The following is a 22214-nucleotide window of genomic DNA, read 5'->3' on the forward strand; positions in this document are numbered from 1 at the left end:
CAAAAATATTATTTTTCTCACATTTTGTGCACAATTTTGTTTACATCTCTGTTGGTGAGTATTTCTCCTTTTCCAAGATAATTCATCCCCCTGACAGGTGTGGCATATCAAGAAGCTGATTAAACGGCATTATCATTGGGGCGGCAGGTAGCCTAGTGTGTTGGACTAGTAACCGAAAGGATGCAAGATCGAATCCACTTGCTGACAAGGTAAAAATCAGTCGTCATTGAAAATAAGAATTTGTTCATAACTGACTTGCCTAGTTAAATAAAGACACAAAAGTTTTTTACACAGGTACACCTTGTGCTGGGGAAAATAAAAGGCCACTCTAAAATGTGCAGTTTTGTCACACAACACAATGCCACAGATGTCTCAAGTTTTGAGGGAGCATGCAATTGACATGCTGACTGCAGGAATGTCCACCAGAGCTGTTGCCAGAAAATCGAATGTTCATTTCTCTACCATAAGCCGCCTCCAATGTCGTTGTAGAGAATTTGTCCCAGCGGCCTCACAACCGCAGATCACGTGTATGTCGTCATGTGGGCGAGTGGTTTGCTGATGTCAACGTTGGGAACAGAGTGCCCCATGCTGGCGGTGGGGTTATGGTATAGGCAGGCCTAAGCTACGGACAATGAACACAATTGCATTTTATCGATGGCAATTTCAATGCACAGAGATACTGTGACAAGATCATGGATCACCTCATATTAGCATGATAAACGGATTAAGAAATTAGAGAATGAAAGATGGGAGAAATGAGAGACAGAAAAAGCATCAATTATTGAAGATGTGTCATGATGCAAATGGTGGTCACACCAGGTACTGACTGGTTTTCTGATCCACGCCCCTACCTTTTTTGTAAGGTATCTGTGATCAGCAGATGCATATCTGTATTCCCAGTCATATGAAATCCATAGATTAGGCCATAATTTATTTATTTCAATTGAACTGTAACTCAGTAAAATCTTTTAAATTGTTGCATGTTGTAACGCCCTGGCCATAGAGAGGGGTTTTTGTTCTTTATTTTGGTTAGGCCAGGGTGTTACATTGGGTGGGCGTTCTATGTTCCTTTTTCTATGTTTTTGTATTTCTTTGTTTTGGGCCGGTGTGTGGCTCCCAATCAGGCACAGCTGAAGCTCGTTGTTGCTGATTGGGAGTCACACATAAGGAGCATGTTTTTCCTTTGGGTTTTGTGGTTAATTGTTTCTGTTCAGTGTGTTTCCTGTCAGTACTGTTTGGCTGTCGGTTTTCCTGTTTTTTTTTGTATAGTGTTCTCTTTGTTTGAATTAAATGTCAAGATGAACACTAACTCCGCTGCACCTTGGTCTTCTTCCGAACGACAGCCCTTACACATGTCGCGTTTATATTTTTGTTCAATGTAGTATGATGTTATATTAACAATGTAATATGTTGTACAATATAATCAAAATTGTAGGACATATATTATGAATTACAATTCGTATGATATGTTACGGATTGCAGTTCATACAATATATTACGAATTTGCAATATGTATGATATATAATACGAATTCCAATTTGTTGTTTCGAATGTTAGCTAGGTGGCTAATGCTAAAGTTAGCTAGGTCTGTAATGTTAGCTAGGTGGCTAATGCTAAAGTTAGCTAGGTCTGTAATGTTAGCTAGGTGGCTAATGCTAAAGTTAGCTAGGTCTGTAATGTTAGCTAGGTGGCTAATGCTAAAGTTAGCTAGGTCTGTAATGTTAGCTAGGCTAGGGTTAAGGTTAGGGTTAAAGGGTTAAGGTTAGGGTTAGCTCACATGCTAAGTAGTTGCAAAGTTTGCTAAAATGCTAAAGATGTCCAGAACACACACACACGCACGCACTCTCACTTTGTCACTCTCTCGTTCTATCTCACTCTCTGCTCTCATTTTCGAATCCTCTCTCTCTCTCTCTCTCTAAAGTATTCACCCCCCTTGTAATTTTTCCTATTTTGTTGCCTTACAACCTGGAATTAAAATAGAGTTTTTTGGGGGTTTGTATCATTTGATTTACACAACATGCCGACCACTTTGAAGATGCAAAATATTTTTTATTGTGAAACAAACAACAAATAAGACAAAACTACTTGAGCGTGCATAACTATCTCCCCCCAAAGTCAATACTTTGTAGAGCCACCTTTTGCAGCAATTACAGCTGCAAGTCTCTTGGGGTATGTCTCTATAAGCTTGGCACATCTAGCTACTGGGATTTTTGCCTATTCTTCAAGGCAAAACTGCTCCAGCTCCTTCAAGTTGGATGGGCTCCGCTGGTGTACAGCAATCTTTAAGTCATACCACAGATTCTCAATTGGATTGAGGTCTGGGCTTTGACTAGGCCATTCCAAGACATTTAAATGTTTCCCCTTAAACCACTTGAGTGTTGCTTTAGCAGTATGCTTAGGGTCATTGTCCTGCTGGAAAGTGAACCTCCGTCCCAGTCTCAAATCTCTGGAAGACTGAAACAGGTTTCCCTCAAGAATTTCCCTGTATATAGCACCATCCATCATTCCTTCAATTCTGACCAGTTTCCCAGTCCCTGCAGATGGAAAAACATCCCCACAGCATGATGCTGCCACCACCATGCTTCACTGGGGATGGTATTCTCGGGGTGGTGAGAGGTGTTGGGTTTGGGCCAGACATAGCGTTTTCCTTGATGGCCAAAAATGTCAATTTTAGTCTCATCTGACCAGAGTACCTTCTTCCATGTTTGGGGAGTCTCCCACATGCCTTTTGGCGAACACCAAACGTGTTTGCATATTTTTTTCTTTAAGCAATGGCTTTTTTCTCGCAACTCTTCCATAAAACCCAGTTCTGTGGAGTGTACGGCTTAAAGTGGTCCTATGGACAGATACTCCAATCTCCGCTGTGGAGCTTTGTAGCTCCTTCAGGGTTATCTTTGGTCTCTTTGTTGCCTCTCTGATTAATGCCCTCCTTGCCTGGTCTGTGAGTTTTGGTGGGCGGCCCTCTCTTGGCAGGTTTGTTGTGGCGCCATATTCTTTCCATTTTATAATAATGGATTTAATGGTGTTCCGTGGGATGTTCAAAGTTTCAGATATTTATTTATAACCCAACCCTGATCTGTAGTTCTCCACAACTTTGTTCTTGTCCTGTTTGGAGAGCTCCTTGGTCTTCATGGTGCCCCTTGCTTAGGGGTGTTGCAGACTCTGGGGCCTTTCAGAACAGGTGTATATATACTGAGATCAGGTGACACTTATATTGCACACAGATGTACTTTATTTAACTACTTATGTGACTTCTGAAGGTAATTGGTTGCACCAGATCTTATTTAGGGGCTTCATATCAAAGGGGGTGAATACATATGAACGCACTACTTTCCTTTCTTTTTTTTTTAAACAAGTAATTTTTTTTTAAATTTCACTTCACCGATTTGGACTATTTTGTGTATGTCCATTACATGAAATCCAAATAAAAATCTATTTAAATTACAGGTTGGAATGCAACAAAATAAGAAAAGCGCCAAGAGGGATGAATACTTTTGCAAGGCACTGTAACCCTAAACACTTCAGAATACATCCTGCTGCTTTTATCAGCAGTGTCATCATCAATAAATACAAGGGAACCAGTTCCATTAGCAGCTATACATTCCCGTGCCATAACACTACCTCCACCATGCTTCACAGATGAGGTGGTATGCTTCGGATCATGAGCAGCTACTTCCCTTCTCCATACTCTTCTCATCCAATCATTCTGGTACAAGTTGATCTTTGTCTCATCTGTCGATAGGATGTTGTTACAGAATGGTACAGGCATTTTTAGATATTGTTTGGCCAATTTAGTCTTCGATGTTTCTGTTTACATCTTGTGGTAAATCCTCTGTATTTCCTCTGGTGAAGTCTATTATTGATTATTGTCTTTGACAGAGATACGCATACCTCCTGGAGGGTGTTCTTGATCTGGCCAACAGTTGTGAAAAGGGGTTTTTCTTCACCAGGATAGAATTCTGCTGTCATCCATCACAGTTGTTTTCCGTTGGTCTTCCGAGCCTTTTGGTGCCTTCTTTCTTTTTAAGAATGTACCAGAATATTTGATTTGGACACACCTAATGTTTTTGCGATCTCTCTGATGGGTTTTGTTTTGATTTGTCAGCCTAATTGATGGCTTGCTTCACTGGCAGTGACAGCTCTTTGGACTTCATATTGAGGGTGTAACAGAAACAGATTCCAAATGCAAATGCCACACTTTAAATCATCTCTAGAACTTGAATCTGCTTACCTGTAAATGAATTAACGAGGAAATAACACACAGCTGGCCATGAAACAGCTGAGCAGACAATTGTCCGATTACTTTTGGTCCCTTAAAAATGGAGGGGACCACATATAAAAAGTGCTGTAATTCCTACACCGTTCACCCGATTTGGATGTAAATATCAAATTAAAGCTGAAAGTCTGTGCTTTCAGCTCATATTCATTATTTAATTTCATTATTTTTAACTCTAATATGCTGTGGTAGACAGCTAAAATAATAATAACTTAGTCAATGTCCAAATATTTATGGACCTGACTGTATATGCCTAAGCCTAGATTTGAGTAACATATAATACATTTTGCTCTGAGACCAGGCTGGTGCGGAACGAAGGGTTTGAAGGGCACATGGCAGGTAGTGTTAGAGAAGGGAATAAATAGGGAGGGGGTGATTTAGAGAACGAGTGGTAGAGGGAGGGAGTGATTTAGAGAACAAGTGGTAGAGGGAGGGAGTGATTTAGAGAACGAGTGGTAGAGGGAGGGAGTGATTTAGAGAACAAGTGGTAGAGGGAGGGAGTGATTTAGAGAACAAGTGGTAGAGGAAAGGAGTGATTTAGAGAACAAGTGGTAGAGGGAGGGAGTGATTTAGAGAACGGGTGGTAGAGGAAAGGAGTGATTTAGAGAACGGGTGAGGGAGGGAGTGATTTAGAGAACGAGTGGTAGAGGGAGGGAGTGATTTAGAGAACGGTTGAGGGAGGGGGTGATTTAGAGAACGAGTGGTAGAGGGAGGGAGTGATTTAGAGAACGGTTGAGGGAGGGGGTGATTTAGAGAACGAGTGGTAGAGGGAGGGAGTGATTTGGAGAACGGTTGAGGGAGGGGGTGATTTAGAGAACGAGTGGTAGAGGGAGGGAGTGATTTGGAGAACGGTTGAGGGAGGGGGTGATTTAGAGAACGAGTGGTAGAGGAAAGGAGTGATTTAGAGAACGGTTGAGGGAGGGAGTGATTTAGAGAACGGTTGAGGGAGGGGGTGATTTAGAGAACGGGTGAGGGAGGGAGTGATTTAGAGAACAAGTGGTAGAGGAAAGGAGTGATTTAGAGAACAAGTGGTAGAGGAAAGGAGTGATTTAGAGAACGGTTGAGGGAGGGAGTGATTTAGAGAACGGATGAGGGAGGGGGTGATTTAGAGAACGGTTGAGGGAGGGAGTGATTTAGAGAACGGGTGAGGGAGGGAGTGATTTAGAGAACGGTTGAGGGAGGGGGTGATTTAGAGAACGGTTTAGGGAGGGAGTGATTTAGAGAACGGGTGGTAGAGGAAAGGAGTGATTTAGAGAACGGATGAGGGAGGGGGTGATTTAGAGAACGGTTTAGGGAGGGAGTGATTTAGAGAACGGGTGGTAGAGGAAAGGAGTGATTTAGAGAACGGATGAGGGAGGGGGTGATTTAGAGAACGGTTTAGGGAGGGGGTGATTTAGAGAACGGTTTAGTGAGGGGGTGATTTAGAGAACGGTTTAGGGAGGGAGGGAGTGATTTAGAGAACGGTTGAGGGAGGGAGTGATTTAGAGAACGAGTGGTAGAGGGAGGGAGGGATTTAGAGAACGGTTGAGGGAGGGGGTGATTTAGAGAACGAGTGGTAGAGGGAGGGAGTGATTTAGAGAACGGGTGAGGGAGGGAGTGATTTAGAGAACAGGTGAGGGAGGGAGTGATTTAGAGAACGAGTGGTAGAGGGAGGGAGTGATTTAGAGAACGGATGAGGGAGGGGGTGATTTAGAGAACAGGTGAGGGAGGGAGTGATTTAGAGAACGGGTGAGGGAGGGGGTGATTTAGAGAACGAGTGGTAGAGGGAGGGAGTGATTTGGAGAACGGGTGAGGGAGGGAGTGATTTAGAGAACAGGTGAGGGAGGGAGTGATTTAGAGAACGGGTGAGGGAGGGGGTGATTTAGAGAACGGGTGTAGAGGGAGGGAGTGATTTAGAGAACGGGTGAGGGAGGGGGTGATTTAGAGAACGAACGGGTGAGGGAGGGAGTGATTTAGAGAACAGGTGAGGGAGGGAGTGATTTAGAGAACGGGTGAGGGAGGGAGTGATTTAGAGAACAGGTGAGGGAGGGAGTGATTTAGAGAACGGGTGAGGGAGGGGGTGATTTAGAGAACGGGTGAGGGAGGGGGTGATTTAGAGAACGGGTGAGGGAGGGAGTGATTTAGAGAACGGGTGAGAAGGGAGTGATTTAGAGAACGGGTGAGGGAGGGGGTGATTTGGAGAACGGGTGAGGGAGGGAGTGATTTAGAGAACGGGTGAGGGAGGGAGTGATTTAGAGAACGGATGAGGGAGGGAGTGATTTAGAGAACGGGTGAGGGAGGGAGTGATTTAGAGAACGGGTGAGGGAAGGAATTGTTGTGGTGGTGGAGATGTAGCCAAACTGTGAGAGACGCTATTTTTGTTCCATTAGCCCATTCTTTTATTTTGTAATTCAGAATACCTCAGAATGGTGTACAAGTTTAATAAATGTCAAATACTTCCGTGGAAATCCAGACTATCTCGTCATTAGCAATGGATAAGATCCCCAAAAGGTGGGAATTTACCCCCAGAGCGTCCGTAAATTGCTCTGGCCCTGGAGCTAGCAAGTGAAGGCTCCACTGAGCCGTTCCAACTACGGTATGGAGGCAAGGCAGGGAAGGTAACATTGTTGGGCTCGTCTGGGATTTATCCTGCCTGCATCGGTGAGTTATTCACATTCTACCGGAATATCAAAGAGAAATCAACTTAAAAAAGATTTGGAAATTCACAAGTTAACGGCTAACGAAGTTAATCATCGTTGTCCGAGTAGTGGCTGACGTTCTAGCTAAAGTTGGGGAATGGTGGCTACGCATTGGAAATCTGTTATTACGAGAAAGAATTCGCCTGAGGATTCGACGTGCTACTCAAACCCATTCATGTCGCTTAACTACAGTGAACGAAGACACGCAATCACAAATCTCATTTGCCGACTGGATGAACGAATTTGATGTTGCAAATGCTAACAGTAACTGCAATCCATTTCTATGCCAAGTTCAGACGTAGCTAATATGCAGCCAGTCGCAGCTAATATGGCTGACTCGTGCCGTGAGTCAAAGACGTCTTCTCAACGGCCAATGAGAGAAACAAATCCATTCAAGTCTCATGTGGAAAAACGGAAATGTGGGTGACAGTGGAATCAAATCACAGCTAAGTCACTACCAAAAATATGCCAGCTGGCATGATAGATGCTCACATGAAAATGCTATCTCTGGAAATTGCGTTTCAACCAACTACTGAAAGGCTGTTAACTCTGCCAACCACAGACTCGAAGCAGCGAGTAGCCCTGTAGATGCTGTTTACTCCCATTGGACACACAGGATGCTAGCAGCTCTGCTCTCCACTCCAGCCATGCCTCCTGTGGAAAAACCACCGCTCACAGTCGCAGGACAGCCATGGATGTATCGGGCGTGATGCTCTGCCCACTGAAGGTAATGAAATGTACTGATATGAAAATGAACAGTCTCGCCCCAGGCGACCAAGATCCAGTTCACTTGGCAGGCAGCCCCGGCGTGTACATTATGATATCTCATCTGACAGTGAGGACGAATACGCTACTCAGAAGGAGAGGATCTACGACCATGTCGGTTTGATGGTTCGGGTTCATGGAAAGAGTTCTTACATCGCTTTGAGAGCTGTGCTAGAGCCAATCACTGGTCAGAAAGGTCTATGTCAGTCCAGCTTAGATTCTGTTTAGTGGGCGCTGCAAGGGCTGTGGTCCACAAGAACCCTATGTCTTCCTGTTTTGGACTACTCACGCATAGTTGGGGGAAGTGGACTCGGCATACGAGCCGGCATCGGGGGATGCAGCTGCCATTTGGCATTGTGTTGGGGCAGAGAGTGCGCAAACCAACTGAATCACTGCATGTATTGAGAGATAAAATTTATGAGAAAGTGTCCATTGTGTGCGCCTCCATTCCAGCTATTGACTGTGCAGTCTCTGCAGGGCATTGATCCTGTAAATGTTAACGTCTTGGAGAAGTTCACCTGCCCATTCAGGTTGGTACACGCACAGTGAGTGTTAACGTCATTGTTGCAGACGTAGCGGAGAACACCGACGCTATCCTCGGGTCATACATTCCTGGAGCAGTCACGGGCACGCCTTGATTTCGGCAGCCAGAGGATTGTGCTGTTTGGTGAACAGGTGCCCTACTTCAGACCGAAGATGCATGTCGTGAGAATAGCACGCACAGCCGTTCACAAATCACGGTGTGAGTACATCGTGCCGGGGAACGCACACTTCCGTGAACCTGTCAGAGGCGACATGGTGCTGAGCCCAACTAAAGGATTCCATTGAGAAGCATAATCTACTGTTGGCATGGGTTGTGGTTGACGCACAGCCCAATAGCCAGGCTCTACAACCCAGGAACAGAGTCAGCGAAAGTAAATAAGGTCGCTATCGCCGGATTCCTCCAGGCAGCAGACGTTGTTCAGCCTACTGATATTTCTTCCACGTCACCACCAACTAGTCTCGTCTCCCCAGCGGTTCCTGCTCGCTTACAGTCAGTGTATACGGAGAGCTCTGCTGCGCTAAGTGCAGATGAACGTTGTGAGCTGGCTCAACTCCTTAGTGTCTACGGCGACGTCCTCTCTACTGGACCCACTGATCTGGGTCGCACTAGTCTCGTACAGCATGACATTCAGACGTTGCCTGGGCCACCTGTGAAGCAGCAACTGCAATTCGAAAAGCAGCTCAGTGCAGATCCAGCAAAGTCTTTGAAAGTAGAGTTGCCTCTCCAAGCCACGGCAGCTGGGCTTCAACGATAGTTATGGAACATGTGGACTACAGGGCTCTAAATGAGCGTACTGTTAAAGATGCATAATCCACTTCCTCGTATCCAAGACACTCTAGATACCCTGTCGACAGCCAAATGGTTTAGCACGTCGGAGTTAGCGTCAGGCTACTGGCAGGTAGAGTTAGCGTCAGGCTACTGGCAGGTAGAGTTAGCGTCAGGCTACTGGCAGGTAGAGTTAGCGTCAGGCACTGGCAGGCTACTCCCAGGGCCGTAAAGAGCCCGCTTTCTGCAGCAGGTAGGGCCTCTTTGAGTGGTATGTGATGCCTTTTGGGCTCTGTAACGCACCAGCAACGTTTCAACGTTTAATGTACCGCGTCCTAGCCGGAATGCAATGGGGGACCTGCCTAGTATATCTAGATGACATCATCATCCTGGGAAGGGATGTCACAGAGATGCTCCAACCCCTGGCACAAGAGTTCAGTCGGCTACGCCAAGCCAATTGAAACCCTCCAAGTGCTGTCTCTTCCGCCGACAGGTAACCTACCTTGGACGCATCGGGTCCGAACACAGCATCGCCACAGATCCCCAGAAAATTCTGAAAGTCCAAAGAATGGCTCCAGCCTACCTGCGTTTCAGAAGTCCGTCAGTTCGTCGGCCTGGCCTCGTACTACCGATGATTTGTCCAAGATTTTGCTACTGTAGCCCCTTCATTAGCTTACAAAGAAGCTCGTTTTCAGTGGACGCCAGAATGCCAGGAGGCGTTCAAAGAAGTAAAGAAGCTGCTCACCACCGCGCCCGTTTTGGGCTATCCACTCGACAGCGGCAACCTCATCTTTGATACAGACGCCAGGACCTTCGGCATTGGAGCCGCCTTGTCCCAAATGCAGGACGGCGAGGAACGCGTACTAGTGTATGGGAGCCGACGGCTGCCCTCCATCGAGCAAAACTATTGTACCACACGGAGGGAGCTACTGGCAGCAGTGGAGTTCACTACACACTTCCGTCGATATCTGTTCGGAAGACCCTTCATCGTGCACACTGACCACAGCAGCTTTCGGTGGCTCAGAATGAAGATACCAGAAGGTCAACTGGCGACGTGGCTCGGGAAGCTTGGAGGAGTATAACTTCAAGGTCATACATCATCTAGGACGCCACCACGAAAATGCTGACATCCTGTCCAGGAGGCCCTACCGCCAGACTTGCCCCTGCACTATACAGGACCCTACCCAGAACAATGACCGTTTCAGGCACCAGGAAGTGCAGTAGCTTATTACGCTGTGGAATCTACTTCTATGGAGCTCCGCTCAGTGGAGGTAAGAGCAGACCCCAGCCTACAACCTGCGCTCCCTGGAGTTTCTAGAGCTGCCTTCGGCATGGAGTCGGGTCATCTGGATAAGTGAAGATGACACTTCGGATGTGGAAAAGATTCGCCTCACCGACGCAAGTTATAGTGTTCTGTTCCATGAATGGACTTCTGAGGAATTATGTCAAGCTCAGATGACTGACTCTGACATAGGTCCTGTCATGAGATGGCTCGAGGAAGGATAGAAACACCCATTGTGGGGAGATGTGTTGCCTTTAGGGCCAGCGACTAAGGTCTATTGGAACCAGTCTATTGGAACCAGTCTATTGGAACCAGTCTATTGGAACCAGTCTGTTGGAACCAGACTGTTGGAACCAGTCTATTGGAACCAGTCTATTGGAACCAGACTGTTGGAACCAGACTGTTGGAACCAGTCTATTGGAACCAGTCTATTGGAACCAGTCTATTGGAACCAGTCTATTGGAACCAGACTGTATGTCAAGGACGGCATTCTTCTACGGTGCTTCTATGGTACCGAAGGTGCAGTGTTTTACCCACAGATACTCCTACCCTCGCGTGTTCCGGATGGACATCATGAAGCAGATGCATGACGGCCGAGTAGGCGGTCAGTTGGTGCGGAACGCACGTTTGCCCGGGCTACAGACAAGATACTACTGGTACCGAATGTGAGAGGATGTCACACTATGGTGTTGTAAATGTACCAGCTGTGCCGCCTAAAGCCAGACGTCCAAAGGAAGCCCCAAACACCTTGTCCTCGTCGGAGTACCCATGGAGAGGATCGCCATTGATCTCATTGGGCCCCATGAACGAGACAGAACACTACAATCGCTACATATTGGTGGTTCAAGAATATTTCGCAAAATGGGTGGAAGCCCTACCCTCTACCCAATGATCAACGCCGTGACAGTGGCTGAAGTTCTGACAGCTGAATGGGTGTGTCGCTATGCTGCACCACATACGCTCCACAGCGATCAAGGCTCCAACTTCGAGTCTGAAGTGTTCCAAAGAATGTGTGTACTGTTAGGAATCGAAAAGACTTTTCACAACCCCTTTCAGACCGCAACATGACGGCCAAGTCAAAATATTTAATTCCACTCTACAGAAGATCTTAGCCACCACCACAGAACGTTGCCATTGGGACTGGGACATCATGATTCCATTCGCTGTGATGGTCTATAGAGCAACCGTGCACAGCTCGACCGGGTTCATTCCGAACACGATGCTCCTTGGAAGAGAAGTAACAGAGCCCATCGACCTGCCGAGACCCCTCCACAGTATGTTACACAGCTACGTGTAACGGCTGTCGTGAGAGAGAGTAGACCCAAGGCGCAGCGGAGTTAGTGTTCATCATTGAATTTAATAACAGAAAGAACACTATACAAAACAAAACAAGAAAAACCGAACAGCCAAACAGTCCTGTCAGGTGCAAAACACTAAACAGAAACAATTACCCACCAAAACCCCCAACGGAAAAACAGGCTCCTTATGTGTGACTCCCAATCAGCAACAACACTCTACAGCTGTGCCTGATTGGAAGCCACACGGCCAAAATCAATGAAACAAACCAACATAGAAAAATGCACATAGAACGCCCACCCAATGTAAACACCCTGGCCTAACCAAAATAAAGAACAAAAAAAAAACCCTCTCTATGGCCAGGGCGTTACACTACGAGACAGTTTGGAGCTTGCTCATCAGATTGCAAGGGAAGCGCAGGGTCAGTCTGTGGAGCATGCCAAAAAGCAGTATGACAAAAATGTTGCGAGGACACACGACAACGTTGGTGACACAAGTATAGTACTTAATTAAAGGAACAAAGCGGGTGCGGGACAAAGTTAGGAAGTTCCTACCATCCTATGAGGGTCCATACTTCATAATGGGACAGCTGTCCGAGAACAAAGGCGAAGGTTGTTGGATGAAGGCCTCCACGACTCTGATCTGGATCTACCCAACCTGTTCATGGACAAACAAAACAGTGACAATGGTAGTGAGAAGGACGCCGAGCTTCCTTCTGATACCACTTATTTTGTGAGTGGGTCTGCGGCACCAGATGGAGTTCGGTCTAGTGGATGTAGCAGAATGCAACAAGGCCAAACATGGACTGTTACTCACCCTGTCTTTGGGTCACACACCCACATGGAGGCCCAAGAGGAACAATAGACCACCTAAAAGACTCGGTGATTGCGGTGACTCTTTGATTTTGAACTGAGATTTTGAACTGAACTGTAACATACAAACTGTTCTGGGACGTCATTTTTTATTTATTGTTGCTGTGCTTTGGAGAGAGAAAAGAACAAAACAAATTGTGACAGTATTATATTCTATGCATTGAGACGCTGTCATGGTTCCTCCTGGCACCAGAGGGCGGTAGAGACTTTTATTGGACTCAGGTGTGTCTTTATTATTTCATGATTGTTTCCCCATTTTAAGAGAGATGCTATCCGTGTAATAGCTTGATTTCTAAATATATATTTGACGTTACCAGTGAATGCAGTTTTTGTGAACTAGAAACTGAATCTATTGAACACTTATTCTGTAATTGTTTATATAGTGAAGTGTTTTGGACTGATGTAAAACTATATCTTAGCCGCAAATTGCATACAACCATTGATATTACTAAGTTTGACATATTATTTTACTACACTGATTCCACAATTGAACGTGAGTATGTCATAAATCTCTTTATTTTATTAGGAAAATCTTTTATCCATAAATCAAAATTTATGAAGAAAAAGCCCCTTTTCTTAATTTTTTTATCTGATTTGGAACAGTACGTAGAATCTTTAAAACGTATACAAAACAATATGTCAAAAAAAATGTATTCGATATATGTCTGTATTTCATTTGATATAATAGTTTTTTTTATTTTTCTCTAATTTCTTTGGATTCCCTCTGGCTGTTATGTTATGTTTATGTTTTGCATGTTACTGTTATTTACAGCAAGTTAAATAAAGATTTGTGCAAACTTTAAAAAAAAAAAAAATAAAAATAAAATAAGAGAGATGCTTTTTCTTGTGTTAGTTGTTGAATTCAGTTTCCTGTATGTTTCCCCCAGTGTGAGTTATCGAGTGCTAGTGTTTGTTGTTTTTAAGTTTTCTGTATCGTTACGTTCTCCATTATTCAAGTAAAGTATTTCCATTTTTTTCCCCCCAAGTCGCTGATTCCTAGTCTGGTTCATTCTCTGCTAATGGGGTCAACTCTACCATGTCACGGACGTGGGCCATTTATGTTTTGGGAACTGTGTTATTTTAAGTATGGGAAGAAAGCAAAGGTATTTTTTTGTAAACAGAAAGTAACATTCTTGAAATAGAACAGAGGATAAGATCCCCAAAATGTGGGGATTTACCCCTAAGCATCCGTAATTTGCCCTGGCCCTGAGATAGCAAGTGAAAGCTACGGTCTGGAGGCAAGGCAGGAAGGATGTTCAGGCATAATAGTAGCTTGAAGGGCACATGGCAGGTAGTGTGTTAGAGAAGAGAATAAATAGGGAGGGAGTGATTTAGAGAAAGGGTGAGGGAGAGAGTGATTTAGAGAACGGGTGAGGGAGGGAGAAGGAGGGATTTAGAGAACGGGAGAGGGAGTGATTTTGAGGGAGGGAGTGATTTAGAGAAAGGGTGAGGGAGGGAGTGATTTAGGGAACGGGTGAGTGAGTGAGGGATTTAGAGAACGGGTGAGGGAGAGAGTGATTTAGAGAACGGGTGAGGGAGGGAGAGGGAGTGATTTAGAGAACGGGTGAGGGAGGGATATATTTAGAGAATGGGTGAAGAGGGAGTGATTTAGAGAACGGGTGAGGGAGGGAGAGGGAGTGATTTAGAGAGGGAGGGAGGGAGAGGGAGTGATTTAGAGAACGGGTGAGGGAGGGAGAGGGAGTGATTTAGAGAAGAGGGAGAGTGATTGAAACGAGGGAGGGAGAGGGAGTGATTTAGAGAACGGTGAGGGAGGGAGAGGGAGTGATTTAGAGAACGGGAGAGGGAGGGAGAGGGAGTGATTTAGAGAACGGGTGAGGGAGGGAGAGGGAGTGATTTAGAGAACGGGAGAGGGAGGGAGAGGGAGTGATTTAGAGAACGGGTGAGGGAGGGAGAGGGAGTGATTTAGAGAAAGAGGGAGGGAGGGAGAGGGAGTGATTTGGAGAAAGAGGGAGGGAGGATGCTACCGCTTCTGCCAGCGGAAAATGGCTGCTGCAACCCAAGTCCATCCTGATACACAGAAACGACGTAAAGGTGGAGAGAGAGAGAGAGAGAGAGAGAAGGATTAGAAAATGAGAGCAGAGAGTGAGATAGAACGAGAGAGTGACAGAGTGAGGGTGTGAGTGTCCGCGTGTGTGTGTTCTGGCTAAGGGGGGGTGGGGGGTGGGGGGGGGGGGGAATCTAAAGGACAGGGATACCGGGGAAGGGAGCTCGAAGCAGCGGCAACACCGAGACATGGAGGGCGAGTAAGTCCGTATCTTTTTTTTAATTCATAACAATATTACATGAAATCAATTTAGCTTGGTCATTACATGAATCTGTGATAAGCACCGATGTTACACAAGAAGGCAACCTCAGGATAGACAAAAGGTACAGTCTATTGATATAGTTGAGGATAAACACCATTACGTAGCCTTGTATCAGCAGTATACACCCTATTCCCGATATATTCAGGCAAATATGTGATAAATATGGATATATGATTAGGGTCACATGGGGGGGCTACAATATTAAACGATGTAAAGACAAGATTCAATACCTAATCAAAGATAACACGGCTTCTAATCGAATGATTAAAAACCAACTGTGAGAAACGCCAGGTAATAGTCACGCAGTGGCGAGGACTTCTATTTAACCGTTAAATAAATCAGTCAATGTGTAAAATGTATTGGAAGAAATGGACAAAATATGGCGAGTTTTGGCCAAGCTCTCATTCACAGACACAGGATCCAGTAAGCCTAGGGAGGGATGTTGGCGATGGGATTTTTTTTATCAACGCGTCTCGGGTTTCATTATGATTTTTAAAGCCCAACTTTATGAATGAAATGTGATTTTTCTCTCGTCCTCTTCCTCAACCCCTCCTCTCCTTCCCTTTTCTCGTCGCCCCCTCCCCCCATCTATCGCTCCCTCTTTCTATCCTCGCACCCACTCATCTCTCCCTTTTTTTTCCTCCAAACGATTGCATTTTTTTTCTTCTCTCTATCTCTTCGAGATATTGCACATCGGTTTAAATCACGGTGTTTTTTTAAAAATTGTATTTCATTCATAAAATAAGGAATATGAGGATGTGTTAGCGAGCGAGTGCGTATAGCAGCGTAGTGTGTGATGAGCAGGCAGTCGGGGGAGAGAGGACAACGCAATGTTTTTTTGACCATTATCGCAACAATAATGTAACGATATGATGCCCGTGCTAAAGCAGTTCTGTCGATCCACGGTGATGGCATTTAAAACCGTCATTCATGGTGCATCTGGCCGAGGAGAGGAGAAGGACAGGGCCTCGCTCGGATGGCGAATGGGCGCGTTCATTGATACATCTGGGAAACAATTCTTCTTGCTCCCACCTCCCATTCGGTCATTCTCGCCTTGCCTCTATATGCCTTTCATTCCGTGCCATTTCCCCCCGTGACACTACATTACTCAGGAATAAGAGTCGTTCTAAAACAAACCCAGATATGGTTTATTGTTTATTTTATTTGTTATTATTTTTTAGCTGTATAATAATATAATATTCACTCCCAACTTGTTCAGTGTTCATTGGTGCAGTCATCACATCCTAGGCGAGATTAGATTTACCTTGTTCACGTGACCGTCCATTATAAAAACCTGTCTACTTCCGTCCCTTCCTACGGTTGATATCCACGGTGGGGCTCGTCGTCCTGTAGTGGGGCTCTGCTATGCTTCTATAGGAGTAGGTCCTACTGAGGTTAGGAAATAGACAAACATCACGACTAAAAAATAAATACATTTAAAATGGAGTGGTGCCTTTTTGTTGTTGTTGTTGAAAAATTCATCTTCACCTTTTGAAACGTGAGAAAGATGTTGATAAAACAGTTAGGTTTCCGGAGTGGCATCACGAAACACACCCTGGTTTGAATCCAGGCTGTATCACAACCGGCCGTGATTGGGAGTCCCATAGGGCGGTGTACAATTGGACCAGTGTCGTCCGGGTTTGGCCGGAGTAGACCGTCATTGTAAATAAGAATTTGTTCTGAACTGACTTGCCTAGTTAAATAAAGGTTAAATATATATATTTTTAAGTGACGCTTGATATCGTAGCCAGTGTCAATAGACCATAGCATGATTATGTTGTAATTTGTAACATGATTGTATGTTCTCTCTCTTTCTCTCTGCCTGTCTCTCTCTCTCTTTCTCTCTCTCTCTCTGCCTGTCTCTCTCTCTCTTTCTCTCTCTCTCTCTCTGCCTGTCACGCTCTCTCTCTCTCTGCCTGTCTATAATCTCTCTGTCTGTCGCTCTCTCTCTCTCTTCCTTATAATCTCTCCGCCTGTCTATAATATCTCTGTCTGTCACTCTCACTGCCTGTCTATAATCTTTCTCTGTCACTCTCTCTTCTTTATAATCTCTCTCTGTCTATAATCTCTCTCTCTGTCTATAATATCTCTCTCTGTCTATAATATCTCTCTCTGTTTATAATCTCTCTGTCTATAATATCTGTCTATAATCTCTCTCTGTCTATAATATCTCTCTCTGTCTATAATATCTCTCTCTGTTTATAATCTCTCTCTCTGTCTATAATATCTCTGTCTATAATATCTGTCTCTCTGTCTATAATATCTCTCTCTGTCTATAATATCTCTCTCTGTCTATAATATCTCTCTCTGTCTATAATCTCTGTCTCTCTCTCTCTGCTTGTCTCTCTCTCTCTCTCTCTCTGTCGCTCTCCCTCTCTCTGTCTGTCTATATCTCTCTCCGTCTATATCTCTATATCCCTCTGCCTTACTATCTCTCTGACTATATCTCTAGATCTCTCTGCCTTACTATCTCTCTGCCTTACTATCTCTCTGTCTATATCTCTATATCTTTCTGCCTTACTATCTCTATATCTTTCTGCCTTACTATCTCTCTGCCTTACTATCTCTCTGCTCTATATCTTTCTGCCTTACTATCTCTATATCTTTCTGCCTTACTATCTCTCTGCCGTACTATCTCTATATCTTTCTGCCTTACCATCTCTCTGCCTTACTATCTCTCTGCATATGAATGCTTATTAATTAAATAGGTGTGAACTTGTAAGAACTTTCCTACTCTGTTCATTTCATGTTTGACCAGTTGCCTCTGCAACATGGTAAAGACAGCAATGAAATTGTATTACGTAGGGTGGTTGTGTTTCCAATTGTTTCTCTCCTTTTCAACCGTGTGTGTGTGTGTATGAATTAATTTGTGCATAAATGTGTGTGTTCTGTACAGTGTGTGTGTGTATCATTGTGTTTATGTATGGTATTTAAATGTGTGTGTTCTGTACAGTGTGTGTGTGTATCATTGCGTCGTCTAATCTCCCGTTGTCTCTCCTCAGTGTGTGTGTATGAGTTCTGTACAGTGTGTGTGTGTGTGTGTGTGTGTGTGTATCATTGCGTCGTCTAATCTCCCGTCGTCTCTCCTCAGTGTGCGTGTGTGTGTGGTCTAATCTCGTCGTCTCTCCTCAGTGGTGTGTGTGTGTGTGTGTGTGTGTGTGTGTGTGTGTGTGTGTGTGTGTGTGTGTGTGTGTGTGTGTGTGTGTGTGTGTGTGTGTGTGTGTGTGTGTGTGTGTATATCATTGCGTCGTCTAATCTCCCGTCTCTCCTCAGTGTGTGTGTGTGTGTGGTCTAATCTCGTCGTCTCTCCTCAGTGTGCGTGTGTGTGTGGTCTAATCTCGTCGTCTCTCCTCAGTGTGCGTGTCAGGGCCGTGGTGATGACGCGGGACGACTCCAGCGGTGGCTGGGTACCCCTGGGGGGCGGCGGCCTCAGTCACGTGGTAATATGTAAAGGGAGGAGCCATGAAGGCAGGGGGCGGAGAGAATACATTGTACGCGGAGAACGGCTACGTGACCGAGCGGTGAGTATTGTGTGTGTGTGTGTGTGTGTGTGTGTGTGTGTGTGTGTGTGTGTGTGTGTGTGTGTGTGTGTGTGTGTGTGTGTGTGTGTGTGTGTGTGTGTGTGTGTGTGTGTGTGTGTGTGTGTGTATGTGTGTGTCACGCCTGTCTCCAGTGCTGTACCACCTGAGGAATAGTCCATCGGTTATCGTTGTATGAGGCAAACTAAATCAAAACACAGTGAAATTATTTTTTGACTAATGTAATTCATGCGCTAACCCTTAACGATATGGTACAGCGTTTGTGGGAGCTCTTGTTTTTGGAGGACGGTGGATCGTTGGTGTAGTGATCGCGCTTCAACACCCCTGTGTGTGTGTGTGTGTGTGTGTGTGTGTGTGTGTGTGTGTGTGTGTGTGTGTGTGTGTGTGTGTGTGTGTGTGTGTGTGTGTGTGTGTGTGTGTGTGTGTGTGTGTGTGTGTGTGTGTATATAGCCGGTGCTGGAGTGTGCTGTGCAGAAGGGGCTGGTCTACAACAAAGTGAACCCCATCTTTCATCACTGGCGAGTGGAGGAACGTAAGTTTGGGCTGACGTTCCAGAGTCCCGCTGACGCCATCTCCTTCGAGCGCGGCCTCCAGGCAGTCATCGATAAGCTGGACCGCGGCTCTGAATCTCCTTCCTCCTCCACGCCTGAAGAGGGCGACACTGAGGACGATGGTCAAGCAGTGAGTGGCTTCATCCTTTTATACACACAGATCTAGGATCAGATTAGATCCAGGATCAGATTAGATCCAGGATCAGATTAGATATAGGATCAGATTAGATATAGGATCAGATTAGATCCAGGATCAGATTAGATCCAGAATCAGATTAGATCCAGGATCAGATTAGATCCAGAATCAGATTAGATCCAGGATCAGATTAGATATAGGATCAGATTAGATATAGGATCAGATTAGATCCAGAATCAGATTAGATATAGGATCAGATTAGATCTAGGATTAGATTAGATCTAGGATCAGATTAGATATAGGATCAGAGTAGATCTAGAATCAGATAAGATCCAGAATCAGATTAGATCTAGGATCAGATTAGATCTAGGATCAGATTAGATCCAGAATCCGATTAGATCTAGGATCAGATTAGATCCAGAATCAGATTAGATCTAGGATCAGATTAGATCTAGGATCAGATTAGATATAGAATCAGATTAGATATAGGATCAGATTAGATCTAGGATCAGATTAGATCCAGGATCAGATTAGATCTAGGATCAGATTAGATCTAGGATCAGATTAGATCTAGGATCAGATTAGATATAGGATCTGTTTAGTGGAGTTTAGTTTCCTTTATTCAATGTTGTTCTGAGGGCAGAACAAATGTGATTGGTTCAATTAATAATCAGTAGGCGGGGGCATACAGAGATTGTGTTGTTCACTCTCTGTCGGTCCTGGATCAAGACAGTCATGTGATTGTGTCGGTCCTGGATCAAGATGGTCGTATGATTGTGTCGGTCCTGGATCAAGACGGTCATGTGATTGTGTCGGTCCTGGATCAAGATGGTCGTATGATTGTGTCGGTCCTGGATCAAGACGGTCATGTGATTGTGTCGGTCCTGGATCAAGATGGTCGTATGATTGTGTCGGTCCTGGATCAAGACGGTCATGTGATTGTGTCGGTCCTGGATCAAGACGGTCATGTGATTGTGTCGGTCCTGGATCAAGACGGTCATGTGATTGTGTTGGTCCTGGATCATGTTGTGTACTGAGAATAGAATGTACACGGATGTGTAGTCTCTCTCCGACTGTGGTACATGTGTGATGAGCTGTAGTATACAAATATAATCTATTTTCTAAATATCTAGATTATATTTCTAGGAGTTGTAGTGTGTGTCAGTCTACATGATCTCTGATGACCTGTAGTGTGTCAGTCTACAATGCGATGTCCTCTGACCTGTAGTGTATCAGTCTAGTGTGAAGACCTCTGACCTGTAGTTTTGATGATGTCAGTCCCATACAGGAAGTGAGTCATCAAAATTCTGAGCGGTGGATCTCAGTTTAGCTTTTTGACTGGGAAAGTGATCTTGACTCAGAAAAAGTTGGTGACCATTGATTGGCCGAAATGTTTAAGTCTATTTTTCCATAGATAGTCACACCTAAAATCAACTATATGTACTGAGCTTGTAAAATGCTTTAAGCACGCTCTGTTTGATTAAATAATTAAGACACGCAAATGACTCAAGAGGGAGACAGAGATCAAGATAGCAGGAATAATCCTGTAGCCGGTAATAGGCTACACCGGCGGTCGGCGACCTTTTCCATTCAGAGTGCCAATTTATCCGACCGTTGCTACTGATTTGCATGCCAGTTATGATTTTCATATGCACATTTCATTTCGAATAGTCTTTCTATCTCCAAAAAATCATTATCATGTTGTTAATCTACATGCTATCAAAATCAAAACGATACAAATATTAAAGTAACTTCTAAACTAAAAATAGCCTTCATAAAGCCAACAAATAAAAACATTGCAGCCTGCAGGTAGAAAATATCTTGATTTAAAAAATGTAATATCCTATAAATTACATTGGTAACGCATGGCTTGTCTGCAACAAACTTTGTATAAACTATCAACTGTGTCTGGACCGACACTTGAGCTAGCAAACTTGCAACATTGTATAAAATATTCTGGTCCGTCAGTGTTTCCTGTGCCGGGACAGACACAGATGTCGGCTATTTGTGGAAAAGGGATAAGAAGTAATCAGGTATTTTAAAGCCTTTTCACTGGATCAGAGCATTACATTTTTACCTTTTCACGCCGAGTGGTTATCGAAAGGGAGAGAGATGGAAATATTTTTCAAATACATTGAGGAACTATATTGTCATTCTCAATTGATTTAATATATATATTTTTTTTAATAACTTTGTTTGCAGTTTTGAGGTGAAGAACAAAATACTTTGAAGCTCCACAGCTCATTAGTGGGTTAAGACAATCAGACATACTATCAGATCCCCAAACGGCACAGGTCTACTTTCTATATGAGTAATCAGTTGTGCCTCCTTATTCAACAATGACAGGAGCGCTCCAAACAGAAGACGAGGAATACATTTACAAAACTCGTAAATGGAATGAAATAAACCATAACTTGTTTCTCACAAGTGTAGCACAGGTTGTGAGGTCTGCAAACAACGTGTCCACTCTGACAATAAGAACTGTAACAACTGTAATAATAATATTGAATGCATTAACAGAAATTATCAAACATTAGAGATTATGGGAATTAACGGCAGATGTAGGTTACTACACATTCGGAAAGTATTCAGACCCCTTTTTCCACATTTTGTTACGTTACAGCCTTATTCTAAAATGGATTAAGTTGTTTTTTCCACCCTCATCAATCTACACACAATATCCCATAATGACATCACAATATCCCATAATGACATCACAATACCCCATAATGACATCACAATACCCCGTAATGACATCACAATACTCCATAATGACATCACAATACTCCATAATGACATCACAATACCCCATAATGACAACGCAAAAACAGGTTTTTAGAAATGTTTGCAAATGTATTAACTAAAAAAACTGAAATATCACATTTACATAAGTATTCAGACCTTTTACTCAGTACTTTGTTGAAGCCCCTTTGGCAGTGATTACAGCCTTGAGTCTTCTTGGGTATGACGCTACAAGCTTGGCACACCTGTATTTGGGGAGTTTCTCCAATTCTTTTCTGCAGATCCTCTCAAGCTCTGTCAGGTTGGATGGGGGGCGTTGCTGTACAGCTATTTTCAGGTCTCTCCAGAGATGTTCGATCGGGTTCAAGTCCAGGCTCTGGCTGGGCCACTCAAGGACATTGAGACTTGTCCCAAAGCCACTCCTGCGTTGTCTTGGCTGTG

General features: G+C 44.3%; 1 protein-coding gene across 1 annotated transcript in view; it reads left to right on the forward strand.

Moving 5' to 3' along the window:
• Positions 1 to 14671: 14671 nt before the first annotated feature.
• The window catches only part of spred3 (sprouty related EVH1 domain containing 3), a 107591-nt gene continuing 100048 nt past the window's right edge, over positions 14672 to 22214 (forward strand). The window contains exons 1-3 of the mRNA XM_045724908.1: positions 14672 to 14742; positions 18161 to 18326; positions 18795 to 19025. Coding sequence (XP_045580864.1) covers positions 14732 to 14742; positions 18161 to 18326; positions 18795 to 19025 — 408 coding nt within the window. The 5' untranslated portion in view covers positions 14672 to 14731. The remainder of the gene's footprint in view (positions 14743 to 18160; positions 18327 to 18794; positions 19026 to 22214) is intronic.

The sequence above is a fragment of the Salmo salar genome, chromosome ssa09 (assembly GCF_905237065.1).
Source record: "Salmo salar chromosome ssa09, Ssal_v3.1, whole genome shotgun sequence".
In the NCBI taxonomy this organism is placed as follows: domain Eukaryota; kingdom Metazoa; phylum Chordata; class Actinopteri; order Salmoniformes; family Salmonidae; genus Salmo; species Salmo salar.